General features: G+C 38.9%; 1 protein-coding gene across 3 annotated transcripts in view; it reads left to right on the forward strand.

Moving 5' to 3' along the window:
* The window catches only part of SH3GL2 (SH3 domain containing GRB2 like 2, endophilin A1), a 235433-nt gene that overhangs the window by 148000 nt on the left and 60696 nt on the right, over positions 1-26737 (forward strand). For all 3 annotated transcript variants that reach the window (XM_030920228.1, XM_030920229.1, XM_030920227.1), the window contains exon 2: positions 20792-20860. In XM_030920228.1, coding sequence (XP_030776088.1) covers positions 20792-20860 — 69 coding nt within the window. The remainder of the gene's footprint in view (positions 1-20791; positions 20861-26737) is intronic.

A 26737-nucleotide genomic window follows, 5' to 3' on the forward strand; every position in this document is an offset into this window, starting at 1 on the left:
AGCCCTAGACTAGGAGCTGGGGAGAGTGGGAACCCCTGTGTTCTTGGCCATATCTTCCCATAGCAAAGCTTCCATCACAGAGCTAGCAATAGGGGTGTAGGGAGGGTGCCATTCTTACAAAGATTTAGTGTGTTTTCTTGAAGAGATGTTTCTCCACTTGCTATATGCCCTTAGGTAAATTTCCAGAAATTTAAATGTTTCTTTAGTTTGTTTTAAGTAATTTTCACCAGTTGAATAAATGATGGTTGCACCAAGAGAGGATCTGCTAATCTCACACTGCTGTTCCAGAAGGCTCCCCTTCTTAGCGTGGTTTGTTAAGGCTTTTCTCCAGCAGAGTGACATTTAGCTTATCTGATGGGCTAATCCTTCATTGTCATTGAATGTGTTCATCAGGCTGTGACCTCTTATATCTTTGTGTTCCCTGTCTCCAGTATTATGAATGCTACTTCATAGAAGTACTCAGTAAATGTCTGAATGAATGAATAGGTACCACATTTTTCAAGTGGTGTTTTGATTTTTATTCAAAAGGACTGATGCAAACAGTGTGGACTTTGGGCAATGTGGGGCTTTGCTGGCTGTGGAAGTAGGTTTTGACTCTGCTGACCCAGCATAATCATAGTGAGCTAGAACGTTTAAAAATAGAAGGGTTATGAAGAACTACTATACAACATATGAATAAGAAGAGACAACCCAATAGCAGAACACACAACAGTAGCAGCAACAACAAAAAATGGATGCATGATATGCCTAGGCAGGCTATAAAATAGGAAGCAGAGAAGATCGGTTAGCATTAAAGATATTCCACCTGTCAGGAATATGACATTTAAAACAGTGATGTAACGTAAAGTTATGATCATCAGATTTGCAAAAATTAAAAAGTCTGACATATTGGGGAAGATGTGGAGAAACAGAAATTTTGGTAAACTGCAGGTAGAACTATAAATTGGTGTAATTCCTTTGGGGAGGAATGTAGCAGTAACAAAATAGGTTGAAGATTATATAGTCACACACTAGACACAGTAATTATACTACAAGGTATAGATTCCAGGGAAGATTCTCACTCATGAGCAGCAGAAGACATTCATAGAGAGGTGCTTGTTGCTGCACTTTTTGTAATAGTGAAAATCATAAAACAACCCTAATATACATCTGTGGGGAAATGGAGAAGTAAATGTTAATACAGTCTTACAGTGGAACACGATGCAGCAGTTAGGATGAATAGTCTATCTCTACGGAGAGCAACATATATAAGTTTGATGGGTAACAAGTTACAGGAGGTTGTATCCTGTATAATATTATATACTGTTTATGTAAATTAAAAAACAGCAAATAAGTTTTTGTTGTTTATGGATGCCATAGCACAGGTGTCAGCTATCTAAAGTATGTAGGCTGAATGTGACCCATGGGCTGTTTTTGAACAGCTCACAAGCTAAGAATGATGTTTACATTTCAAAAGTATAAAAACAACCAAAACATGTTACGTATACTCCACCTGGCCCTCAAGTTTTAAAATATTTCTGTTTGCTCCTTTACTAAAAAAGTTTGCCGGTTTCTGCAGTACAGATGATCTGTGTGCCCAGGGTCATGCCCTCCAGCCCAAGCTTGGTGGATAGCTCCCTGAAGGCCACCTCTGACTTTCCTGCCTCAGGAGTTATTCCTGTGCCTTGGAACTTCAGCTCATCCTGGGGGCAGCCTGAAACATAGGGATTAACACACTGGAGGCAGCCACAACCACTGAGAATGTGAATCAGTGGATGATGATTTCCGTATCTTCCTCTTCATCCAAGGAACTGTGCTGAGGCATGTTCTTCATGCTCCCTCACAGGGACCCAGCACAGTTCAGTCGTTTTGCCTAACTTAGTGACCGGCTCCAGAATATGCCCTTTACTGACCTTGCCTTTCTCTGCCCTGCCCTTCTCTTCTGGCTCCTTCCCTCTGGAACCATCACCCAGATAATCTGCTGTCCCTTCATCCTCATTCCAGGTTTGCTTTGGAGGACTCCAGACTAAGACAGACATGTGGGCAGTAAAAGAATAAAACTGCCATTGGGAAGGAGAATGGTTATCCCAGGGAAGACAGGGAGCATAAAAGGGGCTTTCATTGTATTTATTACATGTTATTTCTTTATTTGAAAATATCTGTAATAAATATGGCAAAATGTTTGCTTTTTAAAAGCTTGGTATTTACATTTTTGAGTTTGAAATAATGTACCAGATTTCTGTGTGAAACTAGTCTTCCTCCTTGAATTTTCATTCTTCAGGAACCTCACTCTTGTGGTTCTTAAAATCTGGTTTCTACCTTGGCACGTTCCTCATATCCTGAGGAAAATGGATTCACTATGAGAATAGAGGATGGGTGTATATATTCAACTAATAGAAAAGATGATGTACCACAGCAATTAAATCAAAAGTGGCTTTTCCTCCATTATTTTGTGCTTCATAATATAACTTACTCTTCCAGCAGAATGGTAGTGGTATCTAAAACCTTCTACTTAAAGATACTCTTCTGAATTCTTTTTTTTAATTGTTTAATTTTTTAAATTGTTTATGTATGTATTTATTTTTATTATACTATAAGTTCTGGGATACATGTGCAGAACGTGCAGATTTGTTACATAGGTATACATGTGCCATTGTGGTCTGCTGCACCATCAACCTGTCATCTACATTAGATATTTCTCCTAATGCTGTCCCTCCCCTTGGCCTCCACCCCCGACAAGCCCCAGTGTGTGATATTCCCCTCCCTGTGCCCATATGTTCTCACTGTTCAACTCCTACTTATTAGTGAGAACATGCAGTGTTTGGTTTTCTGTTCTAGTTTTAGTTTGCTGAGAATGATGGTTTCCATCCTCATCCATGTCCCTGCAAAGGACATGAACTCATTATTTTTTATGGCTGCATAATATTCCATGGTGCATATGTGCCGCATTTTCTTTATCCAGTCTGTCATTGATGGGCATTTGGGTTGGTTCCAAGTCTTTGTTACTGTGAATAGTGCTGCAATAAACATACGTGTGCATGTATCTTTATAGTAGAATGATTTGTAATCCTTTTGGTATATACTCAGTAATGGGATTGCTGGGTCAAATAGTATTTTTACTTCTAGCTCCTTGGGGAATTGCCACACTGTCTTCCACAATGATAAATTTACACTCCCACCAACAGTGTAAAAGCATTCTTGTTTCTCCATATCCTCTCCAGCATCTGTTGTTTCCTGACTTTTTAATGATCATCGTTGTAACTGGCATGAGATGGTATCTCACTGTGGTTTTGATTTGTATTTCTCTGATGGCCAGTGATGATGAGCTTTTTTTCATATGTTTGTTGGCTGCATAAATGTCGTCTTTTGAAAAGTGTCTGTTTAAATCCTTTGCCCACTTTTTGATGCGGTTGTTTGATTTTTCTTGTAGATTTGTTTAAGTTCCTTGTAGATCCTGGATATTAGCCCTTTGTCAGATGGATAGATTGCAAAAATTTTCCCCCATTCTGTAGGTTGCCTGTTCACTCTGATGATAGTTTCTTTTGCTGTGCAGAAGCTCTTTAGTTTAATTACATCCCATTTGTCAATTTTGGCTTTTGTTGCCATTGCTTTTGGTGTTTTAGTCACGAAGTCTTTGCCCATGCCTGTGTCCTGAATGGTATTGCCTATGTTTTCTTCTAGGGTTTTTATGGTTTTAGGTCTGATGTTTAAATCTTTAATCCATCTTGAGTTAATTTTTGTATAAGGTGTAAGGAAGGGGTCCAGTTTCAGTTTTCTGCACATGGCTAGCCAGTTTTCCCAACACCATTGATTAAATAGGGAATCCTTTCCCCATTGCTTATTTTTGTCAGGTTTGTCAAAGATCAGATGGTTGTAGATGTGTGGTGTTATTTCTGAGGTCTGTGTTCTGTTCATTGGTCTATATATCTGTTTTGGTATGAGTACCATGCTGTTTTGGTTACTGTAGCCTTGTAGTATAGTTTGAAGTCAGGTAGTGTGATGCCTCCAGCTTTGTTGTTTTTGCTTAGGATTGTCTTGGCTATACGGGCTCTTTTTTGGTTCTGTATGAGATTTGAAGTAGTTTTTTCTAATTCTGTGAAGAAAGTCAGTGGTAGCTTGAAGGTAATAGCACTGAATCTATAAATTACTTTGGGCAGCATGGCCATTTTCACGATGTTGATTCTTCCTATCCATGAGCATGGAATGTTTTTCCATTTGTTTGTGTCCTCTCTTATTTCCTTGAGCAGTGACTTATAGTTCTCTTTGAAGAGGTCCTTCACATCCCTTGTGAGTTGTATTCCTAGGTTTTTTATTCTCTTTGTAGCAATTGTGAATAGGAGTTTACTCATAATTGGGCTCTCTGTCTATTATTAGTGTATGGGAATGTTTTTGATTTTTTGTGCATTGATTTTTTTAATCCTGAGACTGCTGAAGTTGCTTATCAGCTTAAGGAGTTTTTGGGCCGAGATGATGGGGTTTTCTAAATATCCAATCATGTCATCTACAGACAGAAACAGTTTGATTTCCTCTCTTCCTGTTGGAATACGCTTTATTTCTTTCTCTTGCCTGATTGTCCTGGCCAGCACTTCCAATACTGTGTTGAATAGGAGTGGTGAGAGAGGGCATCCTTATCTTGTGCTGGTTTTCAAAGTGAGTGGTTCCAGCTTTTTGCCCATTCAATATGATATTGGCAGTGGGTTTGTCATAAATAGCAGTGTATCTATTTTGAGATACATTCAATGAATACCTGGTTTATTAAGTGTTTTAGCGTGAAGGGGTGTTGAATTTTATCAAAGGCATTTTCTGCATCTGTTGAAGATACTCTCCTGAATTTTAAATGACAGGTCAAACATGCTCTAAGTTGCTCTAAATATGACGTGAATGGATGGTAATTCAACAAAGTGGCAAAATTTTCAGGAAACTATAATTCATTGGGAAAATTTCTCTTAGACTTCAGAAAATTAAATCTCACTGAAGATTTTAATATACTGTGTAAGGAGAGGAACCAAAACAAAAGGACAGAAACAATTTTTTAAGTAAGTGCACACTTAAGCTTACTTAGAGAACAGGATGTTTTTATTAGCAGATTTGGGACTTGAGGCATGCAAAACTTTCAGAGAAAGCCATATGTTCTTGTGCATGCCAGCCTTGCGACAGTCACGACTCTGGTTCTGCAGATGAAAGCAAAACGTTGTATAGCCCTTATGGTAGGAATGATACCTTTTCCTAAAGCAGTGTCCTTTGGTTATGCCAAGCTGTTATTTGGCTGAGTGGCTTTGCACTAAGTATATCTAGAGTGATGTTTTAAAATTATAAATCTTTTGTTTCTCCCTGCTATGGACTGAATGTTTGTGTTCCCCCAAATATATGTTGAAGCCCTAATGCCTAATGTGATGGTATTTGGAGATGGGACCCTTGGGAGGTACTTAAGGTTATATGAGTTCATGAGGGTAGGACACTGCTGATGGAATTCATGCCCTTATAAGAAGAGGAAGAGGGAGGGAGGCAGGGGGAGGCAGGGGAGAGAGAGAGAGAGAGAAAGAGAGAGACAGAGACAGAGACAGAGAGAGAGAGAAAGAGAGAGCATCTTTCTCTCTCCACACAACCACAGAGGAAGGTTTATGTGAGGACACAGTGAGAAGGCGAAGGCAGCCACATGCAAGCCAGGAATTGAGCCTTCACCAAAAACCAACCATGTTGGCACCCTTATCTTGGGCTTCTAGTTCTAGAATCACAAGAAAGTAAGTTGCTGTTGTTTAAGCTACCCGGTCTCTGGTATTTTGTTATGACAGCCCAAGCTGACTTAATAGACTCCCTCATTGCTGTTAGGATGGAAGCCTTTGTTTCGTCCAAAGGGGCTTGCAGGTTCAGGGTTTGCCAGTGTCTTCAGCTTCATCTCAAGTGCTCTCTCCCTCCCTCTCTGATTTTCATCGGTGCTGGTCTCTTGGAGGAGCCATGCTTTCCCTATTTACCCCTGGGCCTTTGCACATCCTCCTCACAGTATCCTCAGTGCCTGACATACAAAAGACATTCAGTGACTATTTTTAAATGAACAAGTGGCAGAAATTAGAAGGTAGTCAGGTTCTGACCTGTGATGGCAGAGGAGGAGATACTGTGGAAGGGAAACAAGCATATAAAAAAGGCAACACATCTGACTGTCATGTTATGTCTGATCGTGACTGTTTTAAATGACATGAGCGTTGAGTAGGCCAACTCACTTTCACTCTTTTCTCGGACTTCACCATATTCTCAACAACAATCATACCAGCACATTAATATTACCCTTTAAAACATAACCTGTTAAGGTAGTGCTGTTGGGAGATTGTGACTGGAGTTGTTGTTAGTTACTCTTTTTCCTGGAACTGACTTTTACCCTCAAGGTTTGCCACTGCAAGAGGCATATTTGGTGGGAAAGAGGAAAAGACAAATACAATGATGGTTCAGGGGAATGATATCAAAGAGAATTAATTAGAAATTGGAAGTTGGCCGGGCGCGGTGGCTCAAGCCTGTAATCCCAGCACTTTGGGAGGCCGAGACGGGTGGATCACGAGGTCAGGAGATCGAGACCATCCTGGCTAACACGGTGAAACCCCGTCTCTACTAAAAAAGACAAAAAACTAGCCGGGCGAGGTGGCGGCGCCTGTAGTCCCAGCTACTCGGGAGGCTGAGGCAGGAGAATGGCGTGAACTCGGGAGGCGGAGCTTGCAGTGAGCTGAGATCTGGCCACTGCACTCCAGCATGGGTGACAGAGCGAGACTCCGTCTCAAAAAAACAAACAAACAAACAAACAAACAAACAAAGAAATTGGAAGTTAAAGGAAGAATAAGCAGATCAAATTAATATAGCGGTTGGTATACTGTTCTACTGCCTCCTTGTCTGTTAATGTATTCTGGAGCATGTATCAGGCCTGCACTAGGCACTGGGAAAGAGGGATGAACAAGATCAGAATCACTGCCTTGCAGGAACTCAAAAAATTTGTGAGGCATTCATATAAACAACGATACTTTAAAATACTATCTAACAATTCTGTCTAACAGGGGCCATGGGAGCACAAAGGGGTTTGGAAGTCTTCATGGGGAAGAGTATGATTGGCCTAGTGATAATATGATTCAATAGGCCTATAGGCAAAGGAAGGAGATTATGGATTTATTATTGAAGGACAGTAAAGCCTAATTGATTTTAATCAATTCTTGTTCATTTCCAAGAAAATGTTTACTAACAGCTTTTAACAATATAAACAGATATAAGAAGCAAATTGTTAAAAATTTAAAAGTTTTTGCACACTATATTGATTATAGCCAACCCAAATAGATCCTTTCCTGGGAACAGAAGTTTGATTGGGTTTGGAATCAGGGGACCTGGGTTTCAGTCCTCTCTCTGTAACACCTGGCTGTCTGAACATAGCACACCTGGTCACTTCACTCCCCACGTCCTCAGCAGTTCTTACTGCTGCTGCCTTCCCCACTCTTCAGCAGAAGTATGTACCCGTGGGATGATATCTTCCCATCAAATCATAAGTTTACTTCTGCAGTGATTCTTTTTTGATGGGTGGTCAGACCTCCTCTTTCCTACAACCCTCACCCCACATCAAAAGTGTAATCCTTCGTTTTGCCAAAACAAAACAAAACTAGACTGCATAGGCTAGTGAATGTGTTTATTTCCCTCTCACATTCCCTTAACCTCTGCTTGCCAGCTCAGTGGACCCGTGTACTAAAGAACTCTTGTAACCTGAGTTGATTTGATAAGAAAACTTAATATAGGTCCCTTCTAGAAAGTGCACTCTCAGTAGAGAACTGCATTTTGAAATGTAAATCTCAAGTTCATCACTCCATAACAGGTGCCCACAGGCACATTATTTTGCTTTTCAAGATCATCTGGAATGACGCCATTTAGACTAATTGCCCTCAACCTTTTAATTTACCTGGATTTTTGGAAAGTATCTGTGCTTCCTTCCTCAGCCACATGTTTGTCTGAGGCAGAAGCATTTTGGAAGTTTACAGTTACCATATCCATGAGTTTTCATATGATGTCACCTTGTTCTTAGGCAACAGGACATATATTGGTGCTCATAGATTGACACTAATCTCTTGCATTGGTGAAGTACTTTACAATTACAATTACAATAATTGAGTACTTACTCAATTATATTGTACAATCTTCACATAACTTCATGTATAACTGCCCTATGAGGTAGCTTTTAGTTATCCACATATTAGAAAAGTTAAGAGATAAGACAGTTTGCCCACAGTTATCAACCTAGTAAGTAGCACACAATGTCCATCAACAGTTGAATGAATAAACAAAATATGGATTATCTATACAATGAAATATTATTCAGCCATGAAAGGAATGAAGCAGTGATATATGTCACAACAGGAGGAACCTTCAAAACATTATGCTATGTGAAACAAGCCAGAGACAAAACACCACATAATTATATGATTTCGTTTATATAAAACGTCCATAGTAGGCAAATCCGTAGAGACAGAAGTATATGTATGGTTACCAAGGGTGGGGTGGAGTTGGGAAAAGGAGCCTGGGCAGTGAACGCTGTAAAAAAATTCTTTTTGATATGATGAAAGCGGTCTAATATTAGAGTATGGTGATGATTACATAACTCTGTAAATACACTAAAAATCATTGGGTTGTATACTTTAAGTGGATGAACCTTTTATGGGATATAAATTATATCTTTACAAAGTAATGCATTGCCGGGCGCGGTGGCTCAAGCCTGTAATCCCAGCACTTTGGGAGGCCGAGACGGGCGGATCATGAGGTCAGGAGATCGAGACCATCCTGGCTAACACGGTGAAACCCCGTCTCTACTAAAAAATACAAAAAAAAAAACAAAAAACAAAAAAACAAAAAAACAACTAGCCGGGCGAGGTGGCGGGCGCCTGTAGTCCCAGCTACTCGGGAGGCTGAGGCAGGAGAATGGTGTAAACCCGGGAGGCGGAGCTTGCAGTGAGCTGAGATCTGGCCACTGCACTCCAGCCTAGGAGACAGAGCGAGACTCCGTCTCAAAAAAAAAAAAAAAAAAAAAAGCAAAGTAATGCATTATATCTTCTTTCCCCTACATTCCAGAGCTAAAGGACAAGTGACTTCAAAAGTGCTGCCTTCGGGCTCCCTTCCTGGTACATATTCTACTTCACTTTTGCCAATCATGAGAAGGGGTACCCAGTCTCTTAAAAGTCTTTTCTTTCTAAATATTCCTCTGTGTCTTCCTCTCAGATCTCACTTGACCAACTAAAAGGACAGCCTCCTAGAATCCTGATATTTGCTACCTACCACTCACTGGCAGATGTTGACATTAGCACATTGCTAAGCCTAAGCAGAGTTAAAAGGAGACTATGTTTCCTGTGTCCTTTCTGTATTTTGTTTTTTGACGTATTTTCGTCAGAGCTCTGCAAACAGTCAGCTTATTCAAGAGCCAGTGTTCCACATGGCTTGAAAAGCACTAGGCAGAAACTTGAAAGAAAAGGAAGCCATTAGTGCCGGGTTGGAATCCTGCAATAGTACTTAGCACCTGTCTTCAGTTTAGTGTATGAGTATAAGCACGCTAAATCTATAGAAAATCCAGAAATGTCTGTTATTTATAAAACGCTCCCTATATATTTGTGTGTGTGCGTGTATGAGATTTGTATTTATGTAAGAGTATGACATATAACTACAGTTGACCCTTGAACAATACTGATTTGAACTGTGGGGTCCGCTTATGCACGGATTTTTTTTTTCAACCAAACATGGATGGAATATAGAATATTCATGGGATGTGAGCCCTGCCTGTGCAGAGGACCAACTTTTTGTATATGTGGGTTCTACAGGGCCAGCTGAGGGACTTGAGTATGTAAGATTTTGGTAGGCACAGGGATTCTAGGTTCCAGAACCAATCCCCTGCATACAATGAGGGACAACTCTGTTGGCACAGAGTTGACTGAGGCAGTAGGAAATGGAAAGATAAGGCTGGCAGCTCTGTCCACACATGGAAAGCATAATGGGAAGGAAGAGCTTAAGTTAGCAGGTAGGTGGTGTGGGGTTCAGTGACATTACTCTGCATATATGTTTCATCTATTGCAGCAGCCTTTCCTGTTACATACTTATACCCTGTGGGGGCAGAGGACAAGTACAGTTCTGATACCTGAGACTGTGCGAAGAAAACAAGCCAGGAATTTGTGTGGTAGGGGAGCCTCCACAATTTTTTGTCTGATTCAGCATAAGCCTGTATTGTTTATCAGCAGGGAGTCAGCTGCAGTGCGGGCAGCAGACCTCACGGCTTGGGGTGGAAGCAAAGTGGAGCATTTGTCAGTGCATAGCCTTCTTAGGCAGTGATGAGCTGCTTAGCATTCAGGACATTCAGCCCAAGATTATAAATGAAATGTGTTTATGTATGTATGGATGGATGGATATGTATGTCTGCCCTGTCACTAGGAGGCTTTTTACATTTTTTGATTTAGATCATAGAATTTCTATAGATATTAATTTTCAAATTTCATACGTCAGACAGGAATCCTTCTTTCTGAGTTTTGTGTGGTTATATTTTTGATCCTAATTTCTCAGTAAACAGGACTTTTATTTCCTCCATAGAGAAGTCAGTGATTTTTCTGTCTGAGGTCTCTTCTTGCATGCCCCCTGGTAGTCCATCCACTTTCATGACTACTTCTGCAGTCTCTTTATATCTCTTTCTTATTGTTAGCTAAGGTAAAGCTTATGATTTATTATTGCATCTATGAGCATGGTGCCAGTAGCTTCCTTTGGCTTAGGAAGGAAGAACATTTATCTCAGGATAGAGCTTCACTGCCACATTTGGTGACATAAAATGCTATATGGAGAACTGACTATACTGAGGTGTGAAATACATGTAGGAAGTCTCTCAGATATATTCAAATATCCATCAGCTTGCAGTTTGTTCCTGATGTTGGCTTTCTGCAAAGCTGAAATGCCTACCTTGAATGGATGGGAAAAAACTGTCTAAGTCTTAGAGCCCTGCAGCCATCAATTACTGTACTTTTCATGAGCATTTCCTGTGGTTCCAAATGATATTTCTCTAGGCAGAAAGTGAGATGGAAGAGGGCAATATTGTACACAAAAACATGAGGATGTGAACAGAGCAGCATTGTTCACCATAGCAAAGACTTGGAACCAACCCAAATACCCATCAATGATAGATTGGATAAAGAAAATGTGGCACATATATACCATGGAATACTATGCAGCCATAAAAAATAATGAGTTCATGTCCTTTGCAGGGACATGGATGAAGCTGGAAACCATCAATCTTACCAAACTCACACAGGAACAGAAAACAAAACACCACATGTTCTTACTCATAAGTGGGAGTTGAACTTTGAGAACACATGGACACGGAGAGGGGAACATCACACACCAGGGTCTGTCGAGGGATTGGGGGATAGGAGAGGGATAGCATTAGGAGAAATACCTAATGTAGATGACTGGTTGATGGGTGCAGCAAACCACCATGGCACGTGTATGCCTATGTAACAAACCTACACGTTCTGCACATGTATCCCAGAACTTAAAGTATAGTTTAAAACAATTTTAAAAAACAAATGAACAAATAAAATTTATCTGAGAAAAACAATATGAGGATGTAGTTCCTATTATCTGATTCCTAGTGTCTTTTGGATCATGCTTATTTTGTCTCTAAGCCCATTGTATTAACCTGCATCACATATACACAGTTTGCACTGCCGGAAGCTATCAGACTCTGTTATTCTAATGACTCTGAAATGATTGTTTCAGCCGCACCCTACTGCTACCTCCTTGCCCATCCTCTGGGCTTGCTTATACTCATTAGGGAAACTTCTTTGAATGTTGTGACCTTGTTCTTTCCTGATTCTCCCTTTACTTTCTGTTTTTTGGTTTTGGTCAGTTTCTTTGGTTCTTTCCCTGCCTCGTCTTTAATTGTTGGTGATGCTCAGGGTTCCTTCCTTGACTCATAGCTGTACTCTGGATGCATATTCTCCCTGAGCAGTCGCCTCTGAGCTCTGGCAACACTGAAATATATGCACTCTCCTGTGCATATGCTACATTTGTTGCTTGTTTGCTTTTTGTCATGTAGAAACTTCTGTGTAATAAAGCTTCTTCCTGATCCCATGTCTGTTCATCTGGCTTACTAATTCCTTTCAGAATCAGCTCAGCCTACAGGAAGCTTTCCCCAGCCTACTCTTCTCTCAGCTATGTTCTAATTGTCCATGAAGGAACTCTGTACTTTTGTTAATGTATGTACACCATTGTATTGAAATGATTTGTTTATATATACAGTCATCTAAACAAAACTGCAGGTTCCCAGACAGCATGTGCCTGTTTTATTTGCATTTAAAACCTTCCGTGCTTGCAAAGTCCCAGGTATATAGTAGGCATTCAATTTGAGTGCTGCTATATTCATTCCATTTGGTGGATTTAATCTTAAGATGTTTTTGTGTCTTTTTTTCTAAAGAATGGAACTTGCACCAAAATAACCCTAATCTGAAAAAAAAAATGTGTCATAGCATTTTCTTTTTAAGCACCTTGCATAGTACTTTCTCTTTTCCTCCCTTTGCTAATATATGGTCTGCCTGTGTTATACTATAAATAGTACTGCAGCAGGTAGAAATTGTAGCAGTTAGGTTTCTCCAGAGAAACAGAACGGTGATACATGGATATACATACACACATACGTATACATGCGTATATATATACATGTATACATATGTGTGTGTATATATATGTGTGTGTGTGTGTGTGTGTATATATATATATAGAGAGAGAGAGAGAGGATTTTATTTCAAGGAATTTCCTCATGCGGTTATGTTTGACAAGTCAGAAATTTGCAGGTCAAGTCAGCAGGCTCGGAAACTCTTGGTCAGAAGCTGACACTTCAGTCTTGAGGCAGAATTCCTTCTTCCTCAGAGTCAGCTCAGCTTTGTCCTTAGGACTTTTCCGTTGATTGGATGAGGCTCACCCACATTATGAAGGATAATCTTCTTTACTTGAAGTCAACAGATTGTAGATGTTAACCATTTCCACAAAACAGCTTCACAGCTATTGCTTTAGTTTGGTTGAACAACTGGATACTGTAGACTTGTGAAGTTGATGCGTGCAACTCACCATCACAGAAATAAGCATGAAATTTATAGTTGTAATGTATCTTAGAACTCTCCTGATTACCCAGGTCCACCCTGTTCTGGCCCCATTTTGTGGATGAGGAAACAGGCCCAGGGTAGTTTGTAGTTTCAATTCACAAAATTGGTTAGTAGAAAGGGGCTAGCCAGAAACTTTCTCTTAACAAATGAGAAATCCTGATTGACTTGCTTTGGCCTTATCAACTGATTCATCAAGCATTAGGTTCTAGACCACTTAGTAACCAGCTCAGAAATCCCAAAGTACTTACTAGCACTTTTTTTTTTCTCTTTGTGAGTTGCTTTTTTTTTTTTTCTCAAGGGGATTTATGACTAGCTTTAAATAGAATTCAAAAAACTACTACATGGCATAAATCAGACCTCAAGTCTTAGAGTCTGTTATTAGCAGACACTGTCTTTTTATATTTTGTGTAACTTCAATGGGTTATTCCAGTGGACTATGAAAATGTATAAAATTTTTTCCTTTTGCCAGGGATGGGAAACTATAGAAATATCATCCCTGCTTGCTGAACTGCCCTCTTAAATTGCTCCTTGTCCGATGATGAACTAAATTATTTGGGGGAGTTGAAAAGTAGAGAAATGCCAGTTATTTTTTATTTGGCACATTGTATATACTCAAAAAATTTTCTGTAATACAAAAACAGGAAACCTTGTGAATGAAACTATGGGTAGTTATAAACCATCTTTCCAGGAAGGAGCTGAAAGCTCTGCATGATCCCTCTATCTAAATTTTCCAACTCCTTTTGAAGGATGTAAGTAATTTGCCCCATAGTCTATGGGAATTTTTCATCTTGGGGAAATGGGGCTGAAAAAGTTATTACTTTTAACCCCAGTGAACCACACCAGAAACAATTACAGCATCATACAAATCAATTTCTGCATTTTCCATAAAGTGTTTGGCAAGGAACAAAATAGGCTGGAAGCTGGGAAAAAGGCCAAGTACTTAACTCACTCAAACTCATTTTAAAGTTTTTAGCTCTAGATACTCAAAGAAAATCAGTCTTCATCCTGTTGAATTCGTAGGAACGTCACTGTTTTTTATATTATATAAAAGGAAACTTTCCAATTTTCTTAAATATACAATTTTTTGATAGTGAGAAATAAAATTATCTCAATTTAGATAGACAAAATGCCTTTACTCATTTTCTAAGAAAATGTTAAAATTCTGGATGGAAAAATAAATATGTATTTTTTGAAATCCATTTTCAAAACATCATGGCATTTAAGCATTCCAACTTAATGACAGCTGAGAAAGACTAGTGTGAGACATACATTGCGTAAAGTGAATCCACCCTGTCTATTATACATGGGGATACCACCATCTGGAAAAACAAGATCTATGTGTATTTAGCCAGATACCAAAAGAATACTGCTGAAATTTCACTCTTCTTTTTCCCTCTAAATATTTGATATATCGTCAAGTATTGTATTGTATTTTTAAATGTTTTAGTACTTTACTAAATAACAAAGAATAACAAAGAGCTTTCACACAGAATCAGAGGATGGTCTTTTATTTATTGTCAGAGGTGATGCCTTTCTATAAATATTGAGAATACAGTAATGTCCTACAGGGCTAGTTATTATGTCTTTCTAAAGAGCTTGTGCATTAAGTAATGTTGTTCTTTAATAATACACTTAAATTACATTTAGATTTTTTTGCTAAATGTGTGAAATAGTTTAAAATTCCATCTTTCGTTTAAGACTGCTTATTGAGGAATAATAATCCCTTATTTAAATTATGCTCTTTGATAGTTGACAAAGTGCTTTTACACATATTTTCTCATCTAATTCTAAAAACAGATTCAGTGTTAGATGATGTTGGTTTTCATTGCTCAGGTGAAGAAATTGAGGCAGCAAGAGGTTAGGCGTTTTCTTTTTCACGCAACTATTAGGTGACATTTCCAAGACTGGATTTCATGTCTCTTGACTCTAAATCCAGTTTTTAAAAACCCTTGCCTAAAGTGGCTCTCATTATCTGAATTGTCATTGGTATTTCTTTGTACATATAAATAAATAATTTTATGGATTGCCCCATAATGCAGATTAGGCAGGATACTTTATGAATTCTGATTTCTACTCTTCAAACCTATGCATACTTAATTTATAGAATGTTAATTAATGTAATTCTGTTTTAATATGAGTAAACAAATGGTGCTATACTTAAAATTATGGTGATTTTTCAAAAAAGTATTTTGGAAAAGTATTATATTTATTTTCCATCAAATGTATGTGAGTATATACACAAAAACACACTTGCCAACATTAGTGTTTGTTTATATATACAAATATGTGCATATGTATATAAACTAAAATACATGTATTTAGATAGCACCAGGATTAATGAAAAGAATTAGGTCATTAATACTAATTGCAGTTGTAATGAAAGTCACGTAGTGGATGAATGCAGAATAGTTACAATGAAGACAGAATTTTCTTTAGCCTTGGCTGTAAGTAAAATGTCATACATCATGGTTTGTTGAATTTTCTTACTCTTTCCCTGTTGTTGAAAGAGTAAAAGATGTACTTTGGGCTGGAGATTAAACTCTTAAGAGATACAGACCGATGCTGACTCATAGTTAAGGGTCCTTATTTAATTTACATGCAATTTTTAGTTTTAGAATAATTCACTGAGATAAATATTTTCTGCTCTGCTCTTCAAGCACTATGTTAATTACTGGAGACTCAGACATTTTCAAATAAAAGAACCTGTGATATATGATCTCTTCCGTTAGCAGCTTACAGTTCAGATGAGCAAATACACTCAGCAGTTTTACTCATGGATTAGTTCATTCCAGGTAATCCAACAGATGATGTCTCATTAAGAATGCAGAGGAAGTCCGATAACTTCCAGTTTGGATGGGAAGTCACAGATGATGGAGAAGGTGTCATCTGGGTGGGCGTTTTTGGCAACTGGTAGAATTTGAAGATTAGAAAAGGGAAATACTTTCAGGTACAAAGCAGAGGGAACAAACAGCACATTTGGTGGATGGTAAGGAAAACTGGCTTTGCATGATGAATAGTGGCTGAACAAAATCAGGGAAATTCAGAGGTAAATAAACTGGCAATATGGGAGGTATGAATAAATTTGGTCTTAAGTCTATTGAATTTCACTGATGATGTGATTTTCAAGGAGACCTTTATAAATGGCAGTTTGTAGGCACAGTAGTTGGCTCTTAAGCATTTAGTAAATGAAACACAATGCTGGGAAGAATCAGAGCCACCCCTAGAGGATGGAATGTCTTCTGCATAGAGGTGACAGCTAACTGGGGGAGGATGAGTCATTATTGGAAAGCAGGACAGCATCCTTTGGGCTGAAAACAGTAGTCATTTATTTAAGCTGTCTCTGGCTGGTGGTTGTCTTTGACGTTTTTCTTATTTGATACGTGGAAAAAATGTAGCACAAGACGTCCAATACTGCAGGCTTAAAATTAAGACTTTTAATTTAAAGCATGAGTTGATTGTATTATTTATTTTCTTTTTTGAAACTTGAGCTGTTTGAAATACCATCCCAGAATGAGGTGGGCTGTCTTATTTGCCTTGGTTTATGTTGCCTCTAGGTCATCTTTACATAGTATTCGCAATCTTTACTGAATACCTCTTGTGAGGAAGACCATAAAGAATAAGAGGAAAATGAGATTTTTAGTTTGTTTGGAATACAGAGTGTATGGGAAGTGTAATAGATTAGAAGTACAAAGTCTCAATGTTGTACTGAATGGGCACCATTAAAGGTTTTGAACCATCAATGTTTTTAGGTTTTTAGATGGTACAGGGGAGTTGTTTTTAGGAGTTGTTTTTAGGTTTTTTTGGATGATATAGGGGGACATATTGGTTCACTTGTACTGTTCTGTTTGATTCTCATATCTTTTGCTTTTAAATAGGTGAACAGCTTCTCAAATGGCAGATATGTTAAAGTGTACTAAGTGGCATCAGATAATATTCAGTACTGTAAAGTCTCAATTTTAGATATCACCTCGCTGGAAAAATAATAGCATCAAATAAGCAGTACCAGGTAAGGAGAAACAGAATTCATTATCAGTGAGCCTGTATTCCTCACCTTGATCCTTATGCATAAAATAAAAGGAAGTTTTAATAACATTATTTAAAGAAAAGGAAGAAAAAATGTTTGCCATACTCCTAAGGAATGAGTCAGTTGTTACATAGTCCAGTATGTTTAATTCAGGGCCTTGATATATTTAGCTCCTTTGTGACTTGGAAAAATAGCCCAGAGAACAATATAGATGTTATTTTTAATATTACTTTTTCCCCCAGGAATCTAATTACATAAGACATTTTTTATATCAACCAACCAGTCAGGCCAGTATCAGTGTCTAACTGCTAACATCATTCGCTATATTCGGTGAACTGTCTCTCTCAGCAGCTCAAATGTCAGCTTTTATAGAGAAGAGAAAAGCTGTCTCTTGTTCTCATTCTCATTTAGGCACTCCTCCCTTCTTCTTCCTTTCTCTCTCTTCCTCCCTGTCTCTTTTTTGAACACACACACACACACACACACACACACACACACACACACCCCAAATAGTTAAAGCCAATGGATTGATAACTTGACCTCAGTGTGTTGTCAAGACTAGTTCTGAATTATTAATGGCCAGTGGGATCCAAGTATCTCGTTTGATAGAGCGATCCAGCTACTGTGGTGCTACGATGTTGATGGATGCAAGAGGGGAAATTAAAATCACTCTATATTTAACAATATAGGATTGAAAATGTGATATAGGCCCTTGTGCTTTTGATAAGGGAAATAGTTTATTCTCTAGAGTTGGTCAAAATGTGATTAACACAGGGTTACCAGGATTCTCTATTAATGAAGGCGTCTCTCAGCTATATGTTTCCTTGTGTGTCTGTTTTTTAAATGAAATTAAATATCACAGGTCACAGGTCACATGAGGGGTTGATCTATGATTCTCTTTGACAAAAAATAGAATCTTGAAATATAGTGAGACAGTCATGTAGAATGGAGACAACAATTGATTTGAGGTTCTGTAGAAAATATTTCTTTATTGTGTGGGAGTTCAACTAGATTAGAGTTTCCTAACCCAAATTTAATAGTAAACTATGTACTTGAAAAATATGACACAAGAAGGGACTGACATGTGAGCTAAAACTGCTGTCACTGAGCACAGTGAGGGAATCAGTGTGATAGTAAAAATTGGTTTGTTGATATGGATAATATTATATTAATAACCTTTAAGACCCCCTCTATTCATGGCTTTCTGTAACTTAAACCTGAATATGCTGGTCCACTCACTGGCAGTTGATTTTTTTTTTTTTTTTTTGAATCTGAGTCTCACCTGTCACCCAGGCTGGAGTGCAGTGGCACAATCACGGCTCACTGTGGCCTCAACCTCCTGAGCCCAAGCAATTCTTTCACCTCAGCCTCCAGAGTATCTGGGACCATAGGTGCACACTACCATGTTCAAATAATTTATTTTTATTTTTGTAGAGGCAGAGTCTTACTATGTTGCCCAGGCTGGTCTTGGAAATCCTGTGATCCTCCTGCCTCAGGCTCCCAAAATGCTAGGATTACAGGCGTAAGCCACTGTGCCTGGCCTCGTAGGTTCTTAACTGAATTCTAACCTCCCCCCCACCCAATTTCTAGTTTGGTAAAAACCCTTATGAATGCAGACCAAGAAGCTGGCTGACAAACAAGATCTCAGTTGGTACAGGCTTCAGGGTAGGTGGTATTGATGTCAGACAAATCCTAAATCTGTGAAGACTGCTGAAATAGGGGATCATCAGTCGGCATCACTCAGGGCACAAGTTAAGTGAGAGGGCTGATATCAAGAATTAAGAATTAAGGCAGTGAGTACACCTCTAGCCTTCTGAGTCTAATGGAACTTCAGACAGAGACAGCCAGCACCACGGACAGCTCTTCAGAGCTGTTGGGTGGATTTAAAAACTCCTAGGGTTTTTCCTGGAAAAACTGCTTCTATTTCTTCCTAGCTAAAGATGTCTACTGTAGACAAGTATCGTACTTTATGCAACCTTCACTTTTCTCATCTGCAATGTAGTAATAATATATATTCTGTATAGTTCTCCGGGTATACATATTAAATGATAAATTGAAAGTGAAAGTATGTGTCAGTGATACAAATTTAATAACCTTTCACTTTGAATCATTGCCCTTTATCTACCTAAGATTTTATTATGTCAAGAAAAATTGCCAGCTTCTTCTCAGAGTATGAAATAACAGTTTAAAATAAACTGATGGGAGAAACTGGGATACGGTAAACAGATACACATTTTATTGGTGAGAGATGGGAACTAGGATTTATTGTATACCATTAGGTTCAAACATATGCTCTTATAATTCTTATGCCATTTAATTTTCATAACCACTCTGTGTTCCTATCAAGGAATGGAGGGGTCAGTCCATGTCATGCTCTTCCCCTGTGCCATATTTCTCCTATTTCTACTGATGGGGTGGAATGGGTGGCATCTGGTATGCAGGGCCAGAGTGATGGTAGAATTCCAACTCGTGGCTGTCCGAAGAGTGGTCTCTTCTGAGAGTTTTCCTGATGGCAGGAAGTGGAAGTGAAGGACAGATAGAGTGGGTAAGGAACACAGCTTAGGCCCCCCAACAAGAAGATATCAGCACATTCCTGGCCACGAGGTGGAGCAGGGTATCCAGGGGCCCTTTGGAGGGAGGTGAACCAGGTTGTTGCTGAGTTTACTGTGGGTTGGTCATGGTAGGAATCTTCTCAAAGACCCTCAACCTAGCTGATATTGAAGGAAATTAAAAACCATACTTTGTTATCTGTGTGCAATAACTTTATGTAATACAGTGACAGCTTAGGGAAAAGCATCTATCTTTACAATTAGGGTATTTTAAAGGGAATGAAAAAGTCTTGTGCCATTAACATTTAGTATTTCTGTCTTTGATAAAACCAGAGTATATTTTGTGTGATCCCTTTGTGTTTAATTTGAATCATTATTTCAGAAAAATTTCAGAACATAATAGTGTATCTAATTTTTATGAACATGAGTTTTACGTGTGGTTAATGACTGTTTTCATTTGTTATTTGACAAATATAAAATGTGTGATAATGGAAAATGATCAACTAGCAAAGAAATGCCCTCAACAACTTTCCGTATGTTTTGTCTTATGTACATAAGGATGTAGACAGCTTTATGAGACAGACTATACTGTACAAGTACTTTTGTCTGAAGATTAGCGGGGCTGAGACTCTTTTCTTTTTGCAACAGCTTGATAGATGTTTGTGATTATCTGTTCAATAGCCCATTTAGGACTAGGATGAAGAAGCAGCAATTTTTCTACATAGGTGGCATTTTAGATCTATTATCAGAGGGAAATGATTATTGTATGATGCTGTTTTCCCTTAGAACTTTCAAGAGGAAAATGTTAGGATTAGATAGTTATATAATGATTTATTGGATAGAAGGAGCACTGAGGTTGAAATCAGAAGATACAAATTTGAATGCTTGCTTCTATACCCATTAGATGCATAGCCTTTAGTAAGTTGTTCAGACCCTCGGAGCCACAGTTTGCTGTTATAAAAATGAGACTCTCCACGTAACTCAGGGAATGGTTGTGAGATTACATTAGATGATATTTGCGAAAGTGCTTAAAATTTCTAACAGATTTTAAAAAGAAACTGTTTATAATAATTCTCCTTTGTGGTTATTTTCTACAGAAAGTGAGTGAGAAGGTTGGAGGAGCTGAAGGAACCAAGCTAGATGATGACTTCAAAGAGATGGAAAGGGTAAGCCTTCACTACTGCCTAGCGTTCCCTTTGACATAAAAATGTCTGTCATAATTAGAGGAGAAGAGAAAACGGGAGGGGGCAACTGTTTTCCACTGGTCTCTGAGAATACATTTTGTTATTTACAACTACTTTTCATGTATATTTTAAAACATAAAATGTAAAATATTCTGTCTTCCCTTTGTACTGTCCTGAGAGCAAAACCTCAGCGAGGGTGAAAGATCACAATGCACTTTTCCTGATGGGTTTCATCATCATTTTAAAAAAATAAGGACAGCGTTGAGCTGATGTTTGAATTAGGGTGAAATGGGTAGAAAAGAAGCTGTAGAATGACATCCGAAATGTTTTTGGACGAGTTTAAGTCACTTTCTGGCTTTAAGTACCTTCCTTACTAGATGATTAGCCAGAGGCAGCCAGGTATAGTGGGGAGAATACAGTTTTGGAGCCTGTCCGACCTTGGCTCAAACTTCCCTTTCTACCATGTGTCGCAAAAGTCCATCTATTGATCAGAGACTCTTTACTATTTTATTATTATTGTTGTTATTATTTTTTGAGATAGAGTCTTGCTCTGTTGCCCAAGCTGGAGTGCAGTGGCGTGATCTTGGCTCACGGCAACCTCCGCCTCCTGGGTTCAAGCGATTCTCCTGCCTCAGCCCCCTGAGCGTCTGGGATTACAGGCGCACACCACCACATCTGGCTAATTATTGTATTTTTGGTAGAGATGGGGTCTTACCATGTTGGCCAGGCTGGTCTCGAACTCCTGATCTCAGGTGATCTGCCCACCTCAGCCTCCCAAAGTGCTGAGATTACAGGCGTGAGCCACTGCGTCCGGCAGAGCCCCTTTTTAAGTGAATGTAAAGTGAGAATACTAATACTCATTTGGGGGATTTTAGTTAAGGATTAAAAATAATGTAGCTTATTTAGCTTTCTGCTTAAAAGATAGGTTCTCAGCAAGTGAGGGTAGAAGTGATGAACAAAACATCTCATTTTATTTTTCTTGGGACATGAGCCATGTTTTCTCTTTTACTTTTACTTTAAGTCTCTTCAGAGCAAGTGATATTTAGGGTTATGATTAAAAGTGTGTATTACATTGTGCACAGAAACATTTTAGGTCTTAAGTGGGTGGTGGGTAATGGATCTGAGAGTACCAATCCTGAACCTGAACAGAAGAGGATGTTGCAAACCTGTGGTACCTAGAAACCGCATTTAAGCATTGTTAAGAATATTGCTTGTGTACTTCGTTATAACAAAGCAATTTTTTAATATTCTGATTTTTATTCTACCAGAAGTTTTTTAGGGACTGGATATATTTTTAGTCTATATCAGATCCAACAGGCTACCTCAGTTTTGCTGTTTTTGCTGTTTGTATGAAGAGTCAAACAAAAAATTCCTACATATACCTCAGTGTAGTATGGGAAATTTAAAAACATCCTAGGTACTTTCTGCCTGTCTTTTTTAGTTTTTCTCTTGAAGAGTTTATTGATGAATTCAATAAATATTTTCTTTGTGTCTTCCATGAACCAGGAGGTAGGATATAGACAAGGTTCCTGAGTGCATGAAGTTCATAGTCTAGTGGGGAGAGCAAACTTGGGGCAAGTAATGACCAGCGTGGCAAGAAGGAAAACTCATGGGGCTACAGAAGCCCAGCACAGAGGAAACTCACCCATACTGCATTGTCAAGGAGAACCTTCCTGACAGTTAAGTGAAGATGGCAAAGAGTTAGCAGAGCCTGGTAAAGGAAACAGCATGCAAGCAGGCAAGAGGGAAGAGCTGAGTTCCCCTCCCCGTCCCCCAAAAAAAGATAAGTTGCCAAGAGGCAGGGTTTTGTGAAATCAGATTGCATAGTGTTGACCCAGCTGGCCATTCTGGCTAAGTTCTTGAGATAGGCCTCACTGATGCGTACCCACTGGTGAGGAGATTTTATACTGGAATTCTGAGTCCCAGCCTTCAGAAGTCTGGAAAACCAGACTTACAGCTGAGGCCTGCCTGCTACGTGCTCCAGGTAGACCAAAGTCTGCATTGGTTCCTATTTCTCATCTCTGGATGGTTCTAAATACCACCTAATCCTCAACCCAAACTGGTAGCCAGTAATATCCATAGTTCTGGAAATAGTATTTTACCCATCAGTCTTGTAAAGCATCTGAGACTCCAGGAACTGACACACATTTCCAAAATGTCTTTGACTTTTCTACTGCCCATAAAATTGGAGTTACTCACGTTTCATTTGAGCAGCCCATGGGTTAATCAGCCTCTGTCTTCACCCAGTCTTGCTTGATCCCTCCTTATCCTTTGATGCTCCTCCTTCCCCGCACCCCTGGAGAGCATTTATAGTATGCCACGTGGCCAATGTCATGTAATTAATGAAAGATTAGGCAGGTATTTAGGAATTTGGAACTAAGTACCAGGAATGAGAATTTAACACTTCCTTTTAGCATCTGCTAGTACTAAAGGGAATAAGCTAGGCAGCTCACTGTCTAAACTGAGACAAACTAACTTTCTGTTTCTTAAATGAGACTAAAAAGAATAGGAAATTTGGAAAACTGAGTAGAATCTATCACTGAGCAACTAATTAGACCTTTGGAGATTTATTTTGGTGAGAAATGTATGCCAGTTTTGCAAACTAATTGAAATAAAAGAGACTCCTGCAAGGATTTTACTTTAGGCAAATACCAACAGACCTTCCTCTGAGTCTGAAAGTAAGGTATAAGGATTATTTCTCCTAATTTATAGAAATGTTTCTGAAGCTTTTATTTCAAAATACAGATATTCTGGCAACAAAGTAAACTTCTGATTGACTGAAGAACATACTTATGGCTCTTTACTTGGGTTTATACCTGAGTAAATTGAGAGATTTAGGTTTTAGTGCAGTGTGGAAATTGTTTTGCTCTGTTTAATTCTGTATATCTTTTGTTTCATCTGTGTCTCTGTTGCAAATTTTGTACTCTCGACCCATGCTAAATTTACATGGATAGTGTAAGATTTTTGTGGTAATTGAAAAGCACTTGCTTTGGATTTAGACTCTCAAATCTTTTCTCTCCTGTTAATGTATTATTCACACAAATGTTTTAGCTCAGTGTTCCCAAGCAGACAGAAGAATTGCCTTTCCATAGTTGGTTTTCTGCTCATCAGGCGTTTGGGGTAGAGAGACCTTTGCTCATCTGTATTCTCGGAGGTGCAATTAGATAACAAAATGAAATAAATTAGAGGTTTGCTTTAAGCAGCACTACTGGGAGAGAGAAGTGGGTTTTCCTAGGGGTGTTTCTCTAATCAGCCGCTCTCTAGCTGAGATGCAGTAAAATCAGCATGTGTATCCCTTAGCTCTGCAACCCTCCTCTCCCTGAGCTGATTGGATGGAATCCTGCGGCTGTGCTGTCTCTGTAGGATCCCTGCCCATCATTATTTCTCTCTTCTTAAGTGCCTTGCATGGAATTCTTTCTGTTTTCATTTTAAATGCTGTCTGTTGCTTACAAGCTTTGTTAAAACACAGGCTAAATGTCTTACTGTGGTGCAACATTGGAGGATTTCTTCTTTGAAAAGCTATAGGTTTTTTTGTCAAGAGGAAGTTCTAAAATTTGAAGAACTCTGATACCTTCTCAAATTTTCTCAGTTGCTGTAATGATCGTGTAGTTTTTTGTTGTGTTTACAATTACATTCATTAATTTATTCAGAACGTGCCTCCATGTTAAGGCACTATCCCTGTCTTCAAGGGGCTTCCAGTTTTGATTTTTAAAAAATAGGTATGTAAATCAGTACCTTACAGAACATAGTGCTTGGTGTCCTGGGGAGGATTCCCATGGAATCTTCAGGCTGGGTATGTCAGGCTTTCTAGAAGAGAGAAGGTGTCTGAGCTAAATCCTGAACATGTCTCTTGCCCCTGATTATATGGTTCATTCAGAATTCTAACTTGAGGAATATAGTATCTCTTTTGCAGCCTGAAAATTATCCTGGGAAATCCCTTCTGTTGAACCCAGAAGATGTGCTAGGGATAGAAACATGGCTATAGGTGCTTCAACAAAAATGGGATGCTTTTTAAGGAGCAGCCTTGAGTTTTAGGAAGAGCAAGTTGTTGAGAAAGAATGCCATTTCATATGAGAGTAAGAGAGGATTATTGGCAGAGTCAATGTGGAGAAAGCCCAATAGGAAAATGTCCATGGTCATTATCTTCACACACACTCAGTCACTGGGTGGAGAGGGGTTCAATTTTTCTATCCAGCCCAAGTGGTAGAGCTGGATTTAAGGAGTAGAAACCATGGGGAGATAGATTCTGGCTCAAAACTTTTGGCTATCAAAGCTGGGTTTTTGGTGTGTGTTTTTTGTTTTGTTGTTTTGTTTGTGTGTGTGTGTGTGTGTGTGTGTGTGTTTTTGCCTCAGGAATGACTGAATTCCCTATTGCTGCCCATGTTTGACTCCCTAGTTCCCACTGCCCATGTTGGAACACAGGCCGACCCACTAGTTCCCTGCCATCATGTGAGCCACACCAGTCATCTCTTGTGACTTTCGTGTTTAGTGATTTGTTACTAATAATGTCACTTTTTTTTTTTTTTAATTATACTTTAAGTTCTAGGGTACATGTGCATAACGTGCAGGTTTGTTACATATGTATACTTATGCCATGTTGGTGTGCTGCACCCACCAACTCGTCAGCACCCATCAATTCATCATTTATATCATGTATAACTCCCCAATGCAATCCCTCCCTCCTCCCCCCTCCCCATGATAGGCCCCAGTGTGTGATGTTCCCCTTCCCGAGTCCAAGTGATCTCATTGTTCAGTTCCCACCTATGAGTGAGAACATGCGGTGTTTGGTTTTCTGTTCTTGTGATAGTTTGCTAAGAATGATGGTTTCCAGCTGCATCCATGTCCCTACAAAGGACACAAACTCATCCTTTTTTATGGCTGCATAGTATTTCATGGTGTATATGTGCCACATTTTCTTAATCCAGTCTGTCACAGATGGACATTTGGGTTGATTCCAAGTCTTTGCTATTGTGAATAGTGCCGCAATAAACATACGTGTGCATGTGTCTTTGTAGTAGAATAATTTATAATCCTTTGGGTATATACCCAGTGGTGGGATGGCTGGGTCATATGGTACATCTAGTTCTAGATCCTTGAGGAATTGCCATACTGTTTTCCATAATGGTTGAACTAGTTTACAATCCCACCAACAGTGTAAAAGCATTCCTATTTCTCCACATCCTCTCCAACACCTGTTGTTTCCTGACTTCTTAATGATTGCCATTCTAACTGGTGTGAGATGGTATCTCATTGTGGTTTTGATTTGCATTTCTCTGATGGCGAGTGATGATGAGCATTTTTTCATGTGTCTGTTGGCTGTATGAATGTCTTCTTTTGAGAAATGTCTGTTCATATCCTTTGCCCACTTTTTGATGGGGTTGTTTGCTTTTTTCTTGTATATTTGTTTGAGTTCTTTGTAGATTCTGGATATTAGCCCTTTGTCAGATGAGTAGGTTGCAAAAATGTTCTCCCATTCTGTAGGTTGCCTGTTCACTCTGATGGTAGTTTCTTTTGCTGTGCAAAAGCTCTTTAGTTTAATTAGATCCCATTTGTCAATTTTGGCTTTTGCTGCTGTTGCTTTTGGTGTTTTAGACATGAAGTCCTTGCCTATGCCTATGTCCTGCATGGTGCTACCTAGATTTTCTTCTAGGGTTTTTATGGTATTAGGTCTAACATTTAAGTCTCTAATCCATCTTGAATTAATCTTCGTATAAGGGGTAAGGAAAGGATCCAGTTTCAGCTTTCTACTTATGGCTAGCCAATTTTCCCAGCACCATTTATTAAATAGGGAATCCTTTCCCCATTTCTTTTTCTCTCAGGTTTGTCAAAGATCAGATGGCTGTAGATGTGTGGTATTAT

Source organism: Rhinopithecus roxellana, chromosome 16, assembly GCF_007565055.1.
Source record: "Rhinopithecus roxellana isolate Shanxi Qingling chromosome 16, ASM756505v1, whole genome shotgun sequence".
Taxonomy (NCBI): domain Eukaryota; kingdom Metazoa; phylum Chordata; class Mammalia; order Primates; family Cercopithecidae; genus Rhinopithecus; species Rhinopithecus roxellana.